The 23,719-nt window shown below is 40.2% G+C and overlaps 1 protein-coding gene across 12 annotated transcripts in view; it reads left to right on the top strand.

The window, feature by feature from the left end:
* Positions 1 to 23,719, top strand: part of TENM2 (teneurin transmembrane protein 2) — an 812,220-nt gene that overhangs the window by 532,703 nt on the left and 255,798 nt on the right. For 6 of the 12 annotated variants that reach the window (XM_065409745.1, XM_065409744.1, XM_065409743.1 and 3 more), the window contains one exon: positions 13,430 to 13,664. In XM_065409745.1, the coding sequence (XP_065265817.1) occupies positions 13,430 to 13,664 (235 nt within the window). The remainder of the gene's footprint in view (positions 1 to 13,429; positions 13,665 to 23,719) is intronic. The other 6 variants (XM_065409746.1, XM_065409748.1, XM_065409747.1 and 3 more) reach the window with 1 other exon arrangement.

The following is a 23,719-nucleotide window of genomic DNA, read 5'->3' as shown; positions in this document are numbered from 1 at the left end:
TAAACTCAACAATGGTTAGGCAGTGGATATTCTGTGGCCTCTGCTTTTCATGCTGACCAGTATTGCCTTACTGTTTCCTTGCATGATCCCTGTCTGTTTGTTGTATTGACTGGTTGTCTTTTGTTTTACAGCTAGATTGTAAGTTCATCAGGGGAAGGGACAACAGCTTTGTTGTTTTTTTAATGTGTATCACAATGGGGACCTTATCTAGGATTGTGGCCTTGAAGTTCAAATGCACTAAATAAAAAACAGCCATTGAGCTTTTTTCTTGTGACAAAGTGCAGAGATCCTTATTTCCAGCAAGCAAGGAATCTGTGTACTGATATGGTCTATCTATGTACTGATATGATCCACTAGACCATAACATATGAGCGCCTCATGAGCATTAAACTCCCTGATCAGTTCTGGGAAGGAGCAAGTGATAGGGAGGGAATGCCTAAGCCAAAGTCTGTTGAAGCCAATGGAAAGACTCCCATTAACTTTAATGGGCTTTGGATCAGGCCCTGAATGCATAATCAGGCCCCAGATTTGTGCTCAAAAAGCTATATGAGAACAGCAGCATCTACGGAGCAAGCATGGTAATTGCATATCTGGGTTGTACCCCATTATGAGTTTTCTGTTTTTCTTTGTGTTCTAGTTATTTAAGATTTTTGTTTGTTTCTTTTTCTATATGTGCACACACACACATTCTTCTTATAACGAGTGCTCTAAAAACCTCCAGGTTAAAACCTTTAGAAGTAAACATGCGAACCAAAGAACTGTTCTTTTGTTGCTGAACTGGCTAATTCATTTCACCATCTTATGCGGCCCTCCATCATCTATCTCACCAGTTTGAATAATAAAAGCAGTTTTGCATGTAGAGTAGCACCCTATATACAGCAATTTACATTAACGTAAACTCTCTGCGAGTGTGACGAGTCAGACAACTTTTACAAGACTTCTTATACCAACAATTGGTGACCTTGTTTTGATCTGAGCAAAGTAATGAAGAATTAAAAATAAACTCCACAACCTTTGTAAGAGATACCAACCATGTAATACTTTTGAGTTTGCTTCTCCCCAAGGGAAGCAGTCAAATATTTGTTTCTCATGGGTAATTATTTGCTTCTTGCCTGTGTTTAAAAAGAAAGGGTATTTCTTGAAAAGCCTGATGCAACATGACATATACATCGTATTTCATCAAGTATCATTTGTCATAACATGATGCAATGCAAAGTTGACATTCATCTGACTTTTGTTTATATAGTCTAAGAAACTTTTGTTACTTGCCCTCTGAGACCTGTACCCTGAGAAATTTTGGGGAGAAGGTCACCCAGATTGTAAACAATTCTGTCTTCCAGAGAGCTTTGAAGTGGAATTGCTCCAGGAACCTTTATTTTGCCCTTGCCATTTGCTGGCACGCTTCAGTTATTCTTGGAATTAATGATTGGTATACATCAGAGTTTGTCTCCTGTCATTTGATTCTTAGGAGGCTCAATCTAAAATCAAAACTGTATTTCATTGTTATTTTGATCCTTTCCTTGTGTTCAAGGATTGATATTGTAAAAATCATCTAACCCAAAGAAAAGCCAATGAAAGAGCAATGGGGTAAAACTTAACAGAATTGGGTTTTTTTCTTTCTGAAAAATATTTTCCCTTTCTCTTCAGTTGTCCCTGAAAGCCTCCAGTTTTGTGTGTAGTATATGCTATGACAGAGCCTCTAAATGCAATAGTATCAGATGGAATAAGAAGAGTTTAAATTTTTGATGAAACCAAGTGCTGGGGGATGATGATAATGCAGAGGAATAATAGAGGAAATATTTCCTGTTAGAAAGCAACAATCAACATGTCATCTAGGTTTATTAATAATTTCACTCCTAAACTTTTCAGTGGGGAGACTATGGGTCTTAATAGCATTGTAAAGGTCCTCAGGGCAATTGAAAGACCAAAAATCATTACTTTCTGCTGATAGGCTTTCCCTTCCCGGAGGATACGGAAATACCCTAGGTAATGTTGATTTATTGAAATGCTCAGATAGGCATTGCTCAGATCTCACTCTGCTATCTGCTTCTCTGACATAGTTATTTTCAAATAGTCCATCTTGAGAGACTTTGTCCCGTATAAAAAACATTTAATGGTTTTAGATTTAATATAAAATGATAATTTCTAGAAGACTTTGGACAGTAGAAAGTAAGTGCAGTGAAGCTCCTGAAACAATCAAAATGATGTATAGCCTTAAAGCACCTGTGACTAACATTTCTTTTATACCCATTGAATACAGTTTTGTATGCTAGCTAGCTGGGTTATATAAAACCCAAAGTACTGCTAGGATAGCATCGGGGGGACTACAGCCTGCACCTGACTCCTGAATTCCTTATTCTGGATGGCAAGTGCCTGGCTCCCCCTCTCATTTTTGGAATGAGCTGGAAAATATACCTACTCCTAATACAATTACTTTTACATCACTGTGACAATTTTCACACACCCCCATGGACCATCCAGAGAGCAATCAGATTTTCAAGCTGTGCTCAGCTAATGATCTCCCCATCTAAAAAATGTCAACAAACCTAGACTTCTGGCCAAAACATTTTTGTCGAGAATCCTCTTTATATTGTTAAAGGGAAGATATTAACTTTTAATTGGTTTTAACTATTCCTCTTATGGGATCAAACTTGATAAGCTTTGTCAGGGTTCTGCTGAGTGTATAGAGTATTTGCTTTGGGAGAGAGATAGAAAGGACTCAACACTGTATTTTCCTGCTTTACAACATAGATGTATGGGTGAAGCCATAATTTGTATGTGGTGTCATATGGTAGTTCATTCAACCTATCCATAGTGGCTCCATAGTCTAAGCATTAACTTTTGAAATTTTGTACCTATAGTCCCTGGAGCCACCAGTTTAAATCCCAGCAATATTAACTCAGTATTTCCTTCACTCAGCCCCGGCAGGTAAACTAAGTGCCATGTAATGTGCTAGGAGGCAAGAAGGTAATTTTTCAGAGAAGATCTTCAAAACCAAGGGCCTGTCTGTTCTGCAAGGTGTCATGGTTCTTTTTATAAGAGAATATCATTTCACCAAGGTCCTTGGCCAACATTCCTTTTTCACAACATGTTGTGTGGGGCCAGTGTTGGGTCTCAGGCTCCCAGCTGTCACCTCTTTTGGGTGGAGACCTGCATCTCATTCCCTCCAAACCAGGGGTTTAAGCTTGCAGCGCCTCTGCACCTTAGTGTGATTTCCCCAGCAGCTCTGACTGGGGTCCATCTGTGGTTAACCTTTCTCCAGGGGCTTATAAGCCTTAACAAAGCAAAATATTCTTAGAGTAAAAGCATTACAGAGAAATCATAGAAAAACCCAATGAAAATTCTTATATGTATGCTAAAAACTTTACCGGAGGTCAACCATCAATCTTATGAGGCCCTAGTAAACCAAAGTCCTTCCTAAATGCAGTATTTTTATGCCAAAATCCCTTTCTTTGTGTGTCGGTCTTTTGTGTTATATTTAGACTGTAAGTTCTTTGGGGCAGGAACAGCAGTAATACAGGGGAGGGATAGCTCAGTGGTTTGAGCATTGGCCTGCTAAACCCAGGGTTGTGAGGTCAATCCTTGAGGGGGCCTGTCAAGGCTGCTTTCCCACTTTGAACTTTAGGGTACAAATGTGGGGGCCTGCATGAAAACTCCTAAGCTTAACTACCAGCTTAGAACTGGTCCGCTGCCACCATCCCAAAGCTGATTCCCTTCCCTGGGTAGCCTTGAGAGACATTCACCAATTCCCTGGTGAATACAGATCCAAACCCCTTGGATCTTAAAACAAGGAGAAATTAACCATCCCCCCTCCTTCCTTTCACCAACTCCTGGTGAATACAGATCCAACCCCCCTGGGATCTTAAAACAAGGAGAAATTAACCATCCCCCCTCCTTCCTTCCACCAACTCCTGGTGAATACAGATCCAACTCCCTTGGATCTAAAAACAAGGAAAAATCAATCAGGTTCTTAAAAAGAAGGCTTTTAATTAAAGAAAAAGGTAAAAATCATCTCTGTAAAATCAGTATGGAAAATAACTTTACAGGGTAATCAAACTTAAAGAGCTCAGAGGATCCCCTCTAGCCTCAGGTTCAAAATACAGCAAACAGAGATAAACACTCTAGTAAAAGGTACATTTACAAGTTGAGAAAACAAAGGAAAACTAACCCGCCTTGCCTGGCTGTTTACTTACAAGTTTGAAATATGAGAGACTTGTTTAGAAATATGTGGAGAACCTGGATTGATGTCTGGTCCCTCTCAGTCCCAAGAGCGAACAACAACGAAAACAAAGAGCACAAACAAAAGCCTTTCCCCGCCCCCAAGATTTGAAAGTATCTTGTCCCCTTATTGGTCCTTTGGGTCAGGTGTCAGCCAGGTTACCCGAGCTTCTTAACCCTTTACAGGTAAAAGGATTTTGGAGTCTCTGGCCAGGAGGGATTTTATAGTACTGTACACAGGAGAGCTGTTACCCTTCCCTTTATAGTTATGACAGGGCCACTTAGGGATCTGGGGCAAATTCAGTACTTGGTCCTGCTAGTGAAAGCAGGGGGCTGGACTCAATGACCTGTCAAGGTCCCTTCCAGTTCTAGGAGATGGGATATCTCAATAAATTAAATAATGGTTATAGTCCACAAGTGGAAGCTCATATATTGTTGTTATTATTTATTTGTATTACCACAGTGCTGAGGAGTGCTAGTCATGGACTAGGGCCCCCAGAGTGCTAGGTGCTGTACAAACACAGAACACAAAGACATTCTCAGCCCCTTGAAGTTCCAATATAAGTAGTGGCTCATAAGTTGCACCACACCTTGAGTGAATTTTCAGTGTCGATTGTACAGGCTGGCCATGTGTCTCATTCCATCTTTTCTGCCTCCAAATATTGTAATAACAATGGAAAGAAAGGAGAAAGCACATGGCAAATGGTTTAAAGCTACAAGAAATGAGAATTCATGACATATCTGGGTGTCAACCAGACAGATCTGCTTTTTTATAGCACATGTTAATAACATTTTCAGAGCATGCAGATTGTCCTCATATTGTGTTTAAACTTCAGCCTTGTGTCAAATTACACGGGAAATTAAAAAAAATAGAAAAGAAACAATAGGGTTAGCTAGAGCTATAAATAAGACTCAAACCTGTAGTACTAGCTAAAAAAAAATTACGCTTATGCTTCAGGGATAAACTGGTCATTGGGATCACTGGTCCAGAGTGATAACATATTACATAATAAGATGCATTAATGGATTCCTATGAGGAATCCAGTGTTAGTACAGAATACTGAATTAGATGTTTTGGTATGGCAGTTCCTTTCTTTAAAGAAGCAGTATGGTAAAGCTATCTGAGCACAGAACTAGAAACTCATGAGTTCTAATCCTGGCTGAAACTCTCTGCATCAGTTTTACTATCTTACTGTGCATTCAATATTAAATATTGGTTAGAAGACAATTATGTACTGATTCATTTGAAGGCGCTCCTATATAAGGGGATTGCTTAAAGAGTCCCGCGCAGAGGCTTAGGGTATGTGTCTGCGAGGAGATTGTTTCCTGACTCTCAAATGCTCATGTTTAATCATAGGAGCAGAGAGCAATGGAACATGAGTAAGGTGCAACCCATATGGTTTTTCAGGGGCTCTGTTGGTGTGGAACTTTGATCCAGAAAAAAGACTGCTCTGCAATTTTACTGTGTTCAGTGATATTTCTCCTGATTCTAGCAGGATTTTAAGTAGAGCTTTGAGGTGGCAGATTAAGTTGCCTATCTCTCAAATCCCTGTGTTGCATGGTTTTAGTAAATGTATGCAGTTCATGGGCCAGTGCGTCTCAGTGCTTGGAAAGGGATTTGATAATGTCAGAGCAGGAGTGGGTGGGTGTCTCACGTTATACGGTATACAGGCAAGAGGTGATGTTTGGAACCCAAAGAGTTGTGTGTACCCATGAAAACATACATAGCATTACCATTGTAACTGTATCACCTTGTGAAATCCAGTAGCAGGTATATTATCACCAGGGCACATTTGCAAATGCTGCAGTAGAACTGTCATGGTTATGCTATGAGAGAGCAGTTTCTCCAAGGAAGCACTGCACTCTCTTTACTCACCACTGACCAGTCTCCACAGCAGTCCTCCTGGCACTTTTGATTTGAGAGTGCTCTGGGAATGGCCAATTGCTCATCGAATTGTGGCTAGAAAGCCCCCTGCGCCTTCCCCATGCATATAGGAGTATGGAGAGCAGCCACTGCTACTGCAGCAATGATTGCGAGCTATGCAGGTGCTCTACAGGTTTGAAGATGGATTCTGCATTTTAACCCAGTCATGTAGCTTAACCATAAATAGTCCAGGTTTCTAATTGTGTTATCTGATGTGGAAATAAACAAAGCAATGTTATTCCTAAATTTCCTCTTTGACAGTCTGTTCCAAAGCCCAATTAGAAGACTCCCAGTGACTTCAGTCAGACCCTCTGTATTCATTAGAACATAAGTAAGAATGGGGTACTTACTATTCATAAATTGGAATGCAAACTTGCCCATTCCCCTCAGTCTCCAAAGACAAAGTTGTAAATAGACGGTGTACTGAATCTTGGACGCCAACAATGTTTCTTGAAGGATCACATCCCCACTTTAAAGTTAGATTTTCAGAAATGTTCAATACCCATGACAGCTACTACAGTTTTTAGGAATTGTGGATGCTTGTCCACATCTGAAACGCGGGTTCAAAGAGAAGACAGCCCTTTTACATTTCATTTCATATGTCCAGCTCTAAGGTTTTTTGTTATTTAAAACAACCCTTAACTGAGATGCAAAGGGGGGTATCAAATAAAGTTATGTCTGTAGTGCAGTCAGAATTTGCTTCCTTTAATTGTTTGATATAGTTTGTGTCGATGTCCTGCTCTGCAGGAGCTTTCAACACTGCATTGATCTCTACGCTGTCGAACGCTATTTCATAGTCAACGAAGGCAATACATAAAGGAAATTTGTATTCCCTTGAGCGTTCCAATAGCTGGTTTATAGTGAAAATATGGTCCATTGTGCAGAAATTCCTTTGAAAGCCTGCCTGCTCTCTTATCTGTCGCTCATCCAGAATCTGTGAGAGTCAGTTTGTTATTATTTTGGTGAACAGCTTGTAAACCTGTGAGAGCAGGCATATTGCATGATAGTTCTTTAGATCTTCACAATAGCCCTTCTTGTACAGCAGAATGGTGTTGGACTCCTTCCATCTAGATGATATCTTCTGCAATTCCAAGTAACGGCTAAACCTCTGAGCAAGGGTTTCCCAGAGGTCTTGGCCTCCAGCTCTTATCATTTTGATTGTCAGTCCATCTTTACCTGGGGCTTTTCCTTCCTTCATTTGATGAACTGCATGTCAAACTTCGCTGACAAGGACTGGGAGTACATGCTTGTTGAAGTGTTGGTACTGGGACATTTATCTGAGACATGAACAATTCGGTGTAGAAAGCTTTGCAAACTGCTTCCACCCCTGTTCTGTCAATTGCTGGTTTTCCATCCCTGTTCTTCAGTGCCATTATTGTTGACCTATACAGTGTCAATTCCCTTTTGCATTTTTTGAGACTTCTGCAATCTTCAGCTGTCTTTAAGAGCCTTTCATTTTGGTACTTCTCGAAGTCCTCCTTTAGTCTTCTTCTTATCAACTTGCAGAGGAGGGAGTACTCAAGTTTGTCACCATCATTTCGCTTCATATTCCTCTGCTTCTCTAACAAGTTCCGCGTTTCCTCAGAGATTCTTCCCTTCGCTCTTTTCTGTCTTTCTTTCTCGGCTAATTTCACGCATTGCCTCAATTTATCAGTGAAGTTTTTACAATCCTCATCGCAGTTATTTATAAGGCTCCAGACTTCCTTGGAAATGTTCGCTTTCAAGATTGCCTTGTCGAATATTTTTGGCCGCTGTCTCTGATATGCCATCTGTAGTGCTTTCTTCTCCACCTTTTCGTTGAAGTTGAGCCGTGCTCTGAGCAAGCAATGGCCACTACTGGTTTTAAATGATAGTACTACTGAGATGTCTTGTACAATGCACCGCTTATTGATCAGAATATAGTCAATCTCGTTCTTGTTTTTCGCATTGGGTGTGATCCATGTCCACCTCCTCTTGGCCTTCTTCTTAAACGAGGTGTTACCAATGAACATTTATTTCGTCTCCACCAGAGTTGCAAGTCGCTCTCCTCATGGATTCCATTCACCGATGCCATACCATCCAATGAACTTTTTACCTTCTTTCCCTCCTCCAACTTTGGCGTTGAAATCTCCCATCGCGATCGTATATGTGGATTTTTGAGCGAGGGTTTCCTTGAGCTCCTGATAGAAATCTTCCACCTTGTGCTTGTGGGAGCTTGTGGGAGCATAGATCTGAATAATCTCGAAGGTGCTGTTCTTGTTCAGTTGGAGGTGTAGCACTCCAATGCGTGATGACTTGAACTTACAGGAGATGATTTTTGAAGACCATTCCTTGTTGATGATGAAGCTGATTCCTCCAACGGTTCTCGCACCTTCTCCTTTTCCTAACATTATAGTATTTTCATCTCTCCACTTCACTTCCATCTCCTTTCTTTGTCGTGTTTCACAGAGACCAAGGATGTCACAGGCTGTCCTTGCCTTCTCCTCCATTAGATGGTTGATCAAATCGTCTCTCATCAGTGTCCTGCAGTGCATACTGAGAGGGCAGTCCTTTTTCTGGTCCCTGAGATTCTTAAAAGCCTCTCATCGACTGAAGTGCCACCAGGTATGAAACAAGGAGACACGATTTCACCGAAACTCCTCACAGACTGCCTCAGAAGTGGTTAAAAAAATATAGAGATATACCTATCTCATAGAACTGGAAGGGACCCTGAAAGGTCATCGAGTCTAGCCCCCTGCCTTTACTAGCAGGACCAAGTACTGATTTTGCCCCAGATCCCTAAGTGGCCCCCTCAAGGATTGACCTCACAACCCTGGGTTTAGCAGGCCAATGCTCAAACCACTGAATTATGGAACCAACATCAATGGAGAGCAGTTAAGCCATCTCAGATTCACGGACAATATTGTGTCGATCGCCTAAAATACTATCAAACTACAGAAAATGCTGCAAGAACTCAACACAAAAAGCAGTCAAGTCGGACTGAAAATTAACTGTTCCAAAATGAAATTTATGCGGTCTGATACCTTGCTAAAAGCCCAAATAATAATCAAGGGAGAACAAATAGAAGAAGTTGAATAATACGTCTATTTGACCAAGAAATTAACATGCGCCATGATCAGGAAGGTGAACTCTCATGAAGAAAGAAAGCTGGTTGGCATGCATTCAATTCTATCAAGGATGTCCTCCAAGGAAAAATCAACAAGGCAACATGAGCCAGCCTCTTCAACTCAACAGTACTGCCGGCAATGTTGTACAGCAGCAAAACATGGACGCTGACAAAGACAGAGGAGCAGCAACTGTCTGTCACGGCGAGGGCTATGGAAAGAACAATTTTGGGAATTTCAATCGGCGACCGAGTCCCCAGTGAAGTGATCAGACAGCAGAGTGGAGTGCAGGACGTCGTTGTTGAGAACAGGCATAGTAAAATGCGATGGGCCAGGCAGATAGCGAGGCTCACTGACAATCAATGGACTGCAGCTGTTGCTGAGTGGTACCCACAGGAACTGAAACAACTACTCGGCCAACCTCCAAAGAGATGGGAAGATTTTATTGTGAAAAGACATGACCACACGTGGAGAAGGAAGGCCAGGATATGAGAAGAATGGAAGACGTGTTGTGATCAGCACAATCTATATGAGGGCTGAAGGACTGATTGATCAAGGTGATCTAAACAACCCTTCCCCTCCCATCATCTAAACACCTGATTTTGAATAGTACATAAACCCCCTAATTGATGTAATATTTGAGGAAGGGCATAATTCCCACAGCGCTTCTTTTTCCAAAACTAAATCAATATACTTGTAGCTGCTGTATTTAAAAAAAAAATCCCTCACTACTATACAGTTATTTGTAGCTCATCAAGTTATCTTAGCTCATCTTTAGGCTTCCAACTGTTGTGGCAATAGCAAGAAACCACTGAGCATCACATATTGAAAGATACAGTGTACCAATCCTTCAAGCTGCTGATTCTTGATTACATGAAGAGTGATACCCCTCCTTGAAGTTCCAAGATTAAAAAGTCACAGCTGTTGTTGCAATGGTTACTACTAGCTTCAACAACGTGCCTATACAGTAAAAGTGGAGACGTTTATTTCCAAATGCAGATTTTGAGTCTCTGCAAAGTTCTGGGGTGTTCAAAACCCCGGGTCCAGTTTTGGTCCAGCTCTATGAAAAAGCAGGTCCCTCTTTCTGGGACATTTAAGCTTACAAATACACATTTAATTTAGTTACTTATTTGATTGTTCTGTACTGTGTGTTACAATGTTTTGGATTTGATATAAATAAACGTTTTGAGATTTAACAGCTGCAGTATCTAGTCAATTCCTTAGTATAGCTGTAAACAACAATGTATATAGTTTTGTATTTATATAATATACTTGAACTAAATTAAATGTATTTTTGGGAACTTGAACTCAACCTGTTGCCTCCTTAATCTTGCAGTGTTGTAGAAATAGTTTTTATTAGTATTGATGTATTGACTTAACTATTGACTGATTTAAAAAAAAAATGACGCCTCTAATATTGTGGCTGAAAATTTGCAAGGTTCATAGATTCTCTGTTGCTGCTGGCAAGGCTGTATGTCTCAAAACTGAATTTTACAGCAAAACAGTGTACATAGTTTATATCTCTTTTCCATGTTTATCCTCCCCTGCCACACAAAACTAAGGGAAGTGTTTTAAACAGTTTAAGTGATTAAGCCCATTCCTATTCAGACAAGCAGTTAAGTGTTTCCTGAAGTCAATGGGACCTGAGCACGTACTTAAAACTAAACATACATTTAAGTGCTGTCCTGACTAGAGATAGATTTAAGCGTGTTCTTAAGTGCTTTCATGAATCCGAGTCATTATGAATATACCATCTAATAACATATGTAAAATATACTTAGTCATTTAAAACTAGCACACACCAAAAAGAAGGTATTAATTTTGTTTCCTTTTATAGGTGTGAACTAGACCTACAGTATTATGAGATATTGTTGGGCAAGTACGTAGATTAGTATACGAAAAAGATGCTGCTTCAGAAAATAGGTTAATTGCAGAACATATGAAACATTGGGCTTCCTGAAGTAACTTTTAATACATAAGTGCTCAAATTTGCATTTTATCACTCACAACAATCCATTTAGTGAAATCCAAATTAACATGTTTTGTTCAATGCCAAAATTCAAACTTTGGGGAAATAGTTCCACTGGGCTCATCTGTACTTGGATATTATCCAAACACATTGTCTTCCTGCTGTGTCTGACTCTGTTTCCTTTCCAAGAAGTTTACAAGGACCTAGAGCACGGTGTGTAGATTAAGCATTTGATGTATAATAGTATGTTAGGTTAAACCACCTCCTTCAGCCTACTACAGGAAGAATGAAGCATTTTAAAAATATGTAGGGCAAAATTAATAGGGCAGACAGCACATGTGATGAACTGCAAGGTTTGGGATGCACCTGTCCAAAGTAATAGACATTTTGTTAGGATAAAAATGAGAAGATATGCTACATGCTATTTAGGATATGCTATATGCTATTTCCATTTCTTAAGAGACTGTATCTAGCAGCTTACAGTACCATGTGAAGTATAGGATTTCTTTTTGTTATTCACTTTTTAAAGAGTCTCCTCATAGGGCAACTTTTTGCTTACACGAGTAGTCACAATAAAACGTACCCATTTGTTTCTGTCTTATCTGCCCATCACTGTGGTCTCTAAGGGCCACAAAAATACTTAGGAAAATCAACATTTCTCTCCAAAGGACAATATTCCCCACCCCTCCCCTAATTATGCTATCTTGAGTGAGGTGGTTCTTGTGTGGCAGTGCAGCAAAAGCGCCAGCTCCCAAAAATCCTGTCTGCAGAGGACACAGGCAGAGTGCTTGGAGAATCCAATCAGGAGAGGTCACTTAGCACTCTATAGCAGAATGCACTCTGTAAGTTGGAGAGGAAGGAGGGAAGAAGCATGAATTTACCACTGTCACCTGTGGGTTGCCTAGTGCCATTGGTGGTGTTAGCATTCCCTCTTGCACACAAAGACCCCAAGTTACAGGATTCTGGATGTCACCTGTACAAGGTGATCATGGAGAGAGGGTCCCTTTTACTCTCACTCCCTTGCATAACTGCACACCATTGGCCAGATTCTGTCTTTGAATAGGCAGTGTGTTCTGGCCATAATTTTCAAACTTAAATGCTTAAAATGAAGCTCTCAAATCCATATTTAGGCTTCTGGCTATGTGGGCTGATTTTCAGAAGTGCTTAGCACCCTTTGAACAGGTGATGAGAAGCTCTGGAAAGCAAGTCACTTATTTAGGAGTTTAACTTTAGGCACCCAAGTTTGAAAATGTTGAACTTAATTAATTTACAATTAATTGAGAAGAGTATATTTGCGATACTTCGTAGTTCCATGTGAAAATAGATCAATCTGGCTGTAAATATTTTCCACAGTGATGTTTTCTTATATTGTTTGAGTCATTAAATACACAGTGTGCTTCATAGTGTCTAAAAACAAACATACATCAGTATAATTGTAATTTTGCTAATGTTACTTTTTCTAATTATTGTTCACTAGAAAACTACAAATTAATGTAATGATTAAGACATACAGTTAATCCACTTATTTGTGGATTAACTTGTATTTTTCATCTCTTTCATTAGTTTTATTAAAATTTTAAAATTGCCAGAACATATGGAATTTCATTAAATAAGCTTGTTTACCATTATGTGCATATGGTTAGAAAAGTGACTATATTTAAATTATACTTTCTTGGCCATTATATTGTCTTCCTGTGTATTTCTGAATTTTATCTGCTTACTTACTGACTAAAACAAGTTTGTATTCCCATTATCAAGGCAAAGCCATCTCAATCCTGGGCGAATGAGCTAGATTTATTTTCCCCCATCTCTCATTCATCGTCAACGACATTGTTAGCCACATTCCAGTGAGAGAAGGAGGAATAGCAGCATAATTTTCAGATTTCACACAGAGTTTGTGGTATTGCCAGTTAGAAAAATCGGGCCAAAGCCTGATCCCATTGAAGTACGTGAAGGATTTGGCCCATCTTTTTCATTGTAAAATGTACTTATTTGGGGCCTGATCTCTTCTCCCTGGACTGGTGTAAAACCAGCATAAGTGAAAGAAGAATCAGGCCCCTACCCTGGGGTTTTTTAAAAGAGATTAAGTATGGAACTTCCCAGTGTCATTTTACCATAATTTATCTAACTGCAACTATGCTGTAAGGGGTAAATTTTCAAAAGGCCTGAGGCTTGTTGAAGAAAAAAAATCTGCCATCAACAGATGTTGATGACTATTTCTCTTTTTTCTTGCAGGCCCTTCAAATCACCACAGCCAGTCAACACTGAGACCACCTCTCCCACCTCCTCACAATCATACACTGTCTCATCATCACTCCTCTGCCAACTCCCTCAATAGGAACTCTCTCACAAATCGGCGGAACCAGATCCATGCACCAGCTCCTGCACCAAATGACTTGGCCACCACTCCTGAGTCTGTGCAACTTCAAGACAGCTGGGTACTCAATAGCAATGTTCCACTTGAGACCAGGTAGGTCACAAGGGACGGTCTTCAGTAGGACTGCACTAAAAATACACAGTATAGTCTCAATTATCTGAATGTCATGGGGACATTGAATAAGCGTGGATAAATGAGATTTCATACGATTGAGGGAATTTACAGTATATGTTTCAGATAGCAGGGATTTTTAGTTAATTGAGACTTGGAAACTCAAGACTGTCTTATACTGAAAGTACTGCAATGTTATATAAGCATGTATAAAATCAACTGCAGTGAAAGAACAGCTAAGAAAATACATATGAATTTGGTTAAAAGAAAAGAGATATTTTATTGACTTTATGTCAATTCATCTTTTACCTACACAACATAAATATATATTTAGTTTAGAATACCTCTTATTTACTTGGCATTAGCAAATGGACAGTTAGACATCTCTTTGTTCATGTCTCTTGTTTTAATACTTGTTTGTTCATTCAGACAGCTCTTGTGTACCTAACTAATAGAATTAGCATAACATATTTTTACTCCAAAGCTCAGGGGGAACTTACTTATAAGGGTATATTGACTGTCACTAATAAATTATGCATTTGGCCTATCCTGAAGTAATAAATGAAGACTCATTTGAAATTTAGCGTTTTGGGAGACCTTTAGAAACAATCCCTGATTCAAGATTGACAGAAGTATAATTTTAATTTATATTTCATCCAACATGCAGGCTCACTTTAATCCCTCCCGTACACACTAGCAGCTTGATGCCTGTGGGGCACACTGTTATGTATAAAAAAAAAGAAGAAGAAGAAAAAGTGCAGCACTTATGATTGCCAAAATAAATCAATACAAAAAGAAGTTTTCTGACATACTGCATTTCTAAACATTCAGTTTCATTGTCATTTTCTTTTCATCTTAATTCTAACTTGTGCTTTAAATATCAAGAGACACTGGCAAAGCTGGTCTCACGGAAATTAGAAATAGCAACTGTGGTGATACATCTGAGCACTGGCACCAACCCACTGCTCTTTTTGCCCACTCCTATCTTTCGAGTGGACAGGCTGGTTATTGAAACATACGGGACTATCTGAGGGCATCATAAAGCACGTGTCTTGTATCTGCAATTGCTGGGTGCCCATAAGAATAGATTCGAAAGTTATTGTGCTTTATACATTTTGGTAAACATAATTGTAGTGTCCCTCACTCTCGAATGGGGAGGGAGGCCACTCCACCTCACTACAGGTGGGTAGTAATCAGTCTGTGGGGAAGCTCTCGCCCTCTGGGGTATAGGGGGCAGAGTGCAAACAGTCTTTAGTCCACAGCCTTCTGCCTGGGACAGACAGCAATTAACAGTCTATAATGGCAGTCTATAAGGAAGCTCTGGCCCTATGGGTGGGGCAGAGCCCGAGGAGTCTTTAGCCAAGAGCCTTCTGGCAGGGGCAGACAGCAAACTGTCTATGGCCCAGCTTCCTGGCTGGGGCAGAGCATAAGCAGGCAAGCACAAGCTGTCTGGCCTAAGGTGGGTAGGCTGCCACCCCAGGGATGGGGTTGGCAGTAAGGGGACCTGGGCCCACCCTTCTTCCAGCTCAGGGCCCTAACAGTTCCAAGGAATCCTGCCACTGGGTCAATGGGGATCCTGCCAAAACACGCTGACTCACTCTCTGGCAGCAAAAACTGGATGTAGAGGGGCTCCAGAGTCCAAAGATCCTCTGCCCCCTCTGGTTACTCAGCAACCAGCAGTCGCCACAGCCCCTCAGGGCACTCGTCTGCCTCCTCCGATTGCAGGGCACAGCTCCACTTAGGGCCGAGTCAGGGATCCTGGAAGATCTGCTGAGCTGCAGGGCTCTCTTTTTATACTTCCTGTCCTGCCCCAGGACTTCTGGAGGGAGCGGGGTGGATTTAGCCCCACTCACCACGGGGAGTGTAGTGGTCTCTTGCTCTCCCGGTTGGAGGGAGCCCACTCTTCCTCACTACAGTAATTCTATGAAATAAAAGAATGGGGAACAGATGAGAAAGTGGATTGGTGGTGGGATGTACTTGCACACCCATGTTTGCATATGTTAATTGTTGGTTGAGAAGTTGGATTGTTTTCCACCTGGTGTCTCTCATTCATGGTTTTGGTTTGAAGGGCAGCCATGGCTGTTGGGATTTGACGTGAATTGGAACCTTTCTAAGAATACAGGAATTGCCATACTGGATCAGGCCAAGGTCCATCTTCTTCAGTCTCTGGCTGTGGCCAATACCAAATGGTTCAGCGGAAGATGCTAGAACCCTGCAGTAGGCAGATGTGAGATAATCAGCCCCTATTCCTCCCTCTCCTTTGGTCTTGTCCTGATCTCTAATAGCTAGAGATTGGTTTAAGATTGGCTTCTTTTTGTGGAGCTCTAGAGGTCAGTCTTTATTGCTGGACTTTATTGCTGGACAGTGGCTACATAAACTGCCTGGGAGTGAGTGTGGTTTGGTTTGGTTTTATGCTGAATCTAGAGTGTGGAGCTGTTATGGTCCGTTAGTCAGAGTGGCTATACTGCAATGATTTGTTCTGGAGAAAACTAGTATTGGAGAGTTGGGGAGCAGGTCTACCCTCAGTTATGCTTGCTCTGCTCTTGTTGTCTTTGTAGCAGTGACACAGGTAGATCTGAGGCAAAACCAGGCAGTTGATGTGGAGGATAAAAAGGAACGCATTTAACTTTGTTTATATGTATTATCAGGAGTTATAATATTTGCCATTTCAGGATCCAAGGAATATTATACTATTGTGTTCATCTTCTAGACTCTATGGATTTTGACCTATTCTGGGACTCACTAAAGATATTCTGTACCTCTACTTAATATTATTCTGCCCCACTAAGATTCTGATATGGGCCGGGGATGCTGTGGAGGAGCTGAGCACAAAAGCCAGAGGGAAGTGAGGGTTATCAGAAGTTTCAGGTGACCAAATTGAAAATTGGAGATAATGGCTCTGGTGCTGATTTCTTTTACTAAGAAAGTTGTAACAGATAAGAATATTTTGACCAACTGCCAAGACACTATTCTTAAGTGCCAGATCTGTTGAGAATAAATCAGCTACTATGTGGAACGTGATCTTACATAGTAAAGTGGATCTAGCATCTATTACTGAGAACTGTCTAGATAAAAATTAGAGTCCTCTTTGGGATGGCCCGATCCTGCCTGGTAATTCATTGTCTGAGGCTAGAATGCAAAGGGAGATAATGTCCGTCTATTTAAGAACTCTTCTGGAGTGTAGACTGTTGTTCTTCAATACACAGAATACTTGGAACACATAACCATGGTGAACCAAGTTTTAAATTCTCCCAATTTACCAACCACTACATACTTGGGGAGAATTCCATAGTGCATTTTCTGAATTCACATTGGGCATGATCTAGGAGCCCAAGGGATGTTATTCTTAGAGTGTTAGATGTCAGGGATGAGTGGCAGAGCAAGGAAGACAAAATGTGATCCCAGTTCTATGCAGTAACCACTAAACCATATTTGTTGTCTAGGGTACACAATCCTGCAACCTTAGCACAGTTAATCCTTACTCGTGTTTTTGAGGTCAATGTGACTAACTATGTAAGGAAGGGTTTTTTAGGATTGCACCTTCAGTGTACAAGATGTCTACACCTCTCAGGCACAAGACAGGGACAACCGAGAAAAAAAGTGAAAATATGTATATTGGCATATGTATATTTATGTGTTGATTTACATCTGTATGATATATAGACTGTATTTGATTGCTAAGGAGTCTTACAGAATTAACAAGATAAAATTTCACAGGACTTGTCATCAACCTTATTTTCCAATTGTGCGCCTAGTAGTCCATGTCAGTTTAATTATAGATGATAGATCCTAGAATTTTTTTTTTATATAATAAAATCTCCAACAACTCTCAAATTCACCTTGAAAACAAAAGATCAGTTTGCTAATGCCAGTATTCTTAGCTGATATAGGATATTCAGGGGTTATGAATTGAAGTCAATGATACACACAGGCTTTTCACAACAAAGCATCAAGATTGTAGAAAACGTTCTCACTGTGCTGTGCTCGAAGATTATTGCAAAGTTGTCCCATGACTGATTTTTCTTACTATCTAAGATTAAATAGCTGACAGGTCTTGATGATAAACTCCATCATAAGAATACTCACCCAGGAAAGGGGTTTTTTTTTTTCCTTTTTATGATTTCTAGTAAGTTTTACTAACATTGATACCTGCAGAACCAAATCCATCTGTAACTTTCAAAATGAGTCTGTAATTCTTACCCATGTTCCAAAACTAATGTGGGCCCTAAATTCTTATTAGAGGCAATGCAGAAACGAATGAGGCCTTTATGTTGCCCTTTCAGTTCAGTCTTTATTTTATAGCTTTACCTTGCTGCATTGCACTGATCCCACCAAGCCACTGGCTCTTCACGTTGCAATGCACTTTAATTTTGCAGTTTTCTTAGTCTTCCTTGAAACTTGTCAGCTTATTAATCTCAATATTGGAGCTGCTCAATAGGCAAAGTCACCATTTACAATCTATGCTGCGCATTTGAGAGGAAGGAGAGTTTTACAACTCTTACTTTTTTAGCTTTTCAGTTATCTTGAGTAAATTCTGCTCCACACCAAAATGCACATTACCAACTATCACATTTCATCCTGTTGATAATAACCCACTTTAATTGAATTGTCTCGACCCCCCCACTTGGTAAGGCAACTCCCATCTTTTCATGTACTGTTATATATATCTTCCTACTGCATTTTCCACTCCATGCAGATTGAGTGGGTTTTAGCCCACGAAAGCTTATACCCAAATAAATTTGATATTATCTAAGGTGCCACAAGAACTCCTCATTGTCATTTCTGGCTATGAAAGAGACAATTCAGTGAATAGTAACATAGCTATTTAACAGGAAAAAATTATGTTAGAGACACAAAATTCAGATATCAGTTTAGATTCCAAACATCTCCTTGTCTGAGTATGGAAGGCACAGAATAAAGTTATAAATCCGAATGGAGGCTGTAGCTGAGTGTTGCAATGTAAATCTGGGGTATCCTTTGCTCCAAAGAAGACGCTCTCCTTTCTCCTCTGTTGTGGCCTTTGGAAACTCATCTCTCCACTCCCTCCTTACAAATCCCGTGGTCCATTGGAAGGTGCAGCAGATAATTTTTAAATGTCAGTCTTCGCTACATGGGTCTTATTTCAGTGTTGTGAGGTTTTGTTTGTTTGTTTTCATTTTTTGTTTTATTTTGTTGTTGTTTTATGAGAGTAGTTTGGGATGGAGCTGAATTATTATAAATAAATAAATTAATTAAATTACAGTATGTCCAATGTGATTAGGTCATTATGGGTTTTATGGGATTATGGGTAAATGGCATATGTTTCAGCTTGGTTTTTCTTAATCATAGCTCTTTAACATATATGCAAAAGAAAAAAATATACACTGGTAAAATACATAGTTTTAAATGTTCACTGAAAAATCACTCAAATTATTATTATTTAAGTAAATTTGATGCACCCTCCCCACATAACCTTCCTTGCTACAGTCATTGCATGCACACACCTTGCTCTTAAAAGGAGTATGTGAAATTTTAGGCCAGAATAAGTCGTTACATCTTCTTTAAAGTAGCTGAGGTATCTAATGGAAGAACCAATATATACTTAACTAAAACCACATTAGAACACTACCATGACACATCAAGATGCTGCCTCTAAGGTTCATTTCTAGAATATTGAGCTGTTTCACCTTTAAGCTCAGAGCTGCAGTTTAATGCTCTTTATCTTCTCCTCCTTTGAAAAAGTGCTAGGATTCCACAGTTTCCAGTTAAGAGGTGTTCACTTATTGCTTCCCCAATCAGTACTTTTTATGAGATTGAATAATGAGAATGCTAACTTTGAACATTCAGATATGATTTTCATCATTTTGATATGGCCAGAGAAGCAGTTTTCAACTTTAAAGGTTGAAACACTTTTGAGGGATTCTTTATGGGAGTACACAGTGAGAGCACTATCACTTTACAGTGAAAGTTTACATCATTCCCTGCACTGTAATAGTCGTCTTTGTTATGGAAACTTCACACGGGGCCATTTGCAGATGCCAGTCAAAGGCATAATGGCTCATAAATGAGGGTAACCCAAGAGCTATTATAGATTTTCTTTGAAAGGATATTTGTCTGAGATTGCATGATACCCTAATGCTAGTTCTTATGCCTGATGTTATTTATATTGCTATGAATTAAGCCTGCATCACTGTAATTAGCAATGCTTAGTTCAGAAAGAAAGGAAAAATTTTAAATAGCAATAGAAATTAGGCCCATTCTTCTTCATTGCAAGAATATTTTTGACTGATTCCATCCATTCTATGGGTTGCATATATTTTGTTAGATGTTCACTTCTATATACTGTATATTTGGGATTGTTGGCAGGGAGCAATCTGTAGGCTTCAGGGAACATTATGACAGAGTGGCAGCTCTGCTGCAGTTAAGGTGGAGAGTCGCTTGCTGTTGACAAGGCAACAATTCTATAGGCTCTGAAATCCACATTTGAACTTGGATTGTCTTTAAATCTGTCACGCTATATTGGGGTGTGTTGTAAGTTTAGTGGTCCAAATTTGAGGTCATTTGAGTAAAGATTCAGGCTCTCCTCCCCCCTACAAATCAGCTGTTTACAAAATCATCCAGTTCTTCTAACATTTTATGTGTGTGCGCACCCACATTTGAGTCTCAAAGGATGGTTATAATCCTCCCCAATCTTATCTCAACTAGTGCATGGTATGCATTGCCCTTTTGGGGAAACCATATTGATAAAGTTGTTATGGGTGAAGTTTGGAACTCCAGGTCAGCATGAGCTCAACGGACACCTCAAAAACTGAAATATGCATGTGCAAAAAGACTAGGGTTCTGTTGAAAGCAGAGGATTGGCAAGTAGTTTATCACAGTAACTGGCTGGCTCAGTGTGATGTTCTGTGATATCTGAGCTGCTCCTACTCACTGTGAGTTCAAGTCCTATCCTTGGCAGTTTTCAGATAATATACATTGTGCAAACTAGCTGGTCTTCACCTGTGTTCTTCAGGGGCACCCTTTGGAAATTCTAGAGACCAAGATTTCTAGTTTGAGTGATACTTTAAAGTGCCCTAAAATCCACTTGCAGTCTCCAGTTGTACTTCACAAGTATTGTCAAATACTTAGTAGTAATTAATAATATATGGAGATATACCTATCTCCTAGAACTGGAAGGGACCCTGAAGGGTCATCGAGTCTAGCCCCCTGCCTTCAATAGCAGGACCAAGTACTGATTTTGCCCCAGATCCCTAAGTGGCCCTCTCAAGGATTGAACTCACAACCCTGGGTTTAGCAGGCCAATGCTCAAACCACTGAGCTATCCCTCCCCCCCACATTAAATAGAGGAAAGATGAAGGGCTCTTGTTAGCAGTTTGGGAAATGCAATTATGACTCATATTCTTTCCCCATTTTCTGAATAATGGAACTAAGTATGATCAAAGGAAAGCAGGTCGCTGGGTCATTTGGTCAAAGGCTTCCTGTTATACAGTCCCCCTTATATAAGGTCTTCATAACATTTTCAGATGCTCATAATCCAACCTCTGCCTATTGGAGTTTAGGAGGAAATGTTCCCTGCAGGCAAAGTATCCCGCAATAATTTACGGTCTTTTGTGGTCTTTTGCACTTTTTTGTGAAGCATTTGGTGCTGGACACTGTTGGTGACTGGTGGGCCACTGGTCTGAACCAGTGTGGCAGTTGTGTCAGAAATTCTAGTGTCTTGTTTCAACAATTCTTTGCAATTTGGGTTATCTTTTGCACTCCTTTGGGACAGATATAAATGGTTACCCAGGCCATGAAGAATCAGAACCCTAAGTGAATGTTAAAATAACAGAAGGCAGGTATATATGTGCTGGTATTACTGTAAGCAATATGTAGGAACCTCTATGAGCATGAAGTATATGTGTTTTCAGGAGGACAAACAGATATGAAGACAATGAGCACCATGGAAACACCTTGAGTTAAATAATATATTAAGAAGGGCTCAAGGTGTTTCCATGGTGCTCATTCCATGGTGCTCCATACTAAAGGCAGTGTGCACCTGCACCACCTACAGGCAGCTCCAGGAGGGATTATGTCTGAGTGAGGTCTGGGCACACAGAGAGAGAGCAGCTGCTGCTATGCCCATTCATAGGGTACGGTACTTTTCCCCTTGAATGTCTGGCTGGTTTGGGGTGGGGGCAAGGCAATGGGTCGATTACACTCTTGCCCTCTTTGATGGCCTGCGGTCAGGGAGCAGATCCTTCACTCACCTCATTGCCAGACAGAAGCTGGGTAGACTTCTTGTGCACCAAGGCAGCTGCCATGTGCCTTTTGAACCTATCTAAATAAGTTAATAAATAAATGAATGAAGCATGTTAGAGAACCTGAGGATAGTATGTGCTTTGCCCAAAAGCATCTTCAAGCAGTTTATAGGCCTTTGGGCCAAATACTTGGACGAAGTGCAGAAACATTTTAGAAAGGTCAGTTTAGCAGACTAAAGTAGTTCTAGGTTAACCTAACGAATGTAGACTCTGATTACCAGAAAAGGGAGAAGGGGGCACACTGGCAAAAGCACCCCTTTAAGAGAGAAGTTCCAAATAATGATAGGGATTTTCTAGCTGTTAGAAGGCAAGATTTCTGCTTTCATCCTTTGTTCTCATTCTAGTTTGTAAAGATTGGGACATGAAAAACCAATGGTGGAATCCATTTTGGGGCAAGAAGCGAGCATGTTTAAGATTTTTTTATTATTAAAATATTGTTGTTTTTTCATCCCTGATTAATTGGCCTGATTTAGGCTTTTATCCTTGTAACATTTAAATATAGTCTCTGATTGTAAGGTTATTTTATGTGGATAGCTCTATTGTTGAGATGTTTTGTAATTCAAGGAAGAATCTGAGTAAAAGGGACGTGAACAGTCTTGCGTGTCTGCACACCATAGCCACTTGGAACTTTGCAGCAGATAAAACCAAATCTTTCCTCTTCAAAGGGACAGGCTACTATAATTTCAGCTAAAGGAGAACTGCCTGTAGCTATTGGATGTATTGGGTCTATGACACACAGTGGAGCAGTTCTGGTTCTGTCTAGTGCAAGTACACATGCACGTTACTAGCCAATTTGTTGTGGCATATTCACATCTGAAGTTATTCTCACTGATTATTTTTATTTTTAACAAGGGCCTGTGTACTAAAGCACTTCGTTGTATATTGTGTCAACTCAGTGCCGTTGCAGATTTTACAAGCTGCAATATGTGGCAATTCACTCTTGCCTTTCTTAGGGTAGGATCAAGCTATTGGTGTCTTTTTGACTAGATGAAGACATGTCCAGCTGCAGACATGGCACTGGTACTCTGTGTAAGATTCAAGCTCACTTCTCCCTCCCTGCACCCAATGAATTGTTTTGCTTTAGAATGTGAACTTTGTCCTCTGAAAAAGCGTTGCCACTCATTAAACAATATGATGATAATGCAGCCATTGTACTGTACTGATGTTTTCTTTTTCTCTACCTGCTTTAGTTACTTTTAACTGAAGCCTCCTGCATATAGCCCCTTTTATGTTCTGTTTAATGCTGTGACAGAATAAGGTGCCCTAAAGGCTGGCACCTGCCTTTCAGTCTAACATACTACCTTCCTGTCAGGCAGCTTTCAATTACTGTGCTTGTGTGTGTCCAACTGTGTCTTTGTTAAGAGTTTCAAGATGGCAGTGACAAGCTATTCTGGTACTTAAGGCAACATGCATGACAGCCTGCCTTAACACTTGCATTTTTAAAAAGCTTTGCCTTAGGGGCCTAGAGAACCCAGCATTTAAGAAACCGTGAGCCTTTCAAGGACTGGTGTGCTGGTTTTAGATAATGCTTCGTTGGAAACGTGGTTGCTGCTGAGAGGCTTCAGAATCTACTTGAGTGGATGTTAAGTGTCATAACAATATTTATGTGTTGATTCTAAATGATTGTTTCCTTGCCTAATGGCATTTTCTTGGCTACTAAACCGTGCAGTTCCTTGCATATTGATTATGTGCTGCGGGCCAAAAAACCTACTGAAATAGCATGTTCTCACAAGTTTTGTCCTGTTTGCGTCAGTGGCG

The sequence above is a fragment of the Emys orbicularis genome, chromosome 8 (assembly GCF_028017835.1).
Source record: "Emys orbicularis isolate rEmyOrb1 chromosome 8, rEmyOrb1.hap1, whole genome shotgun sequence".
NCBI classification, from domain to species: Eukaryota; Metazoa; Chordata; order Testudines; family Emydidae; genus Emys; species Emys orbicularis.
The sequence above is the reverse complement of the archived record's forward strand: the minus strand, read 5'-3'. Positions and strand labels throughout refer to the sequence as shown.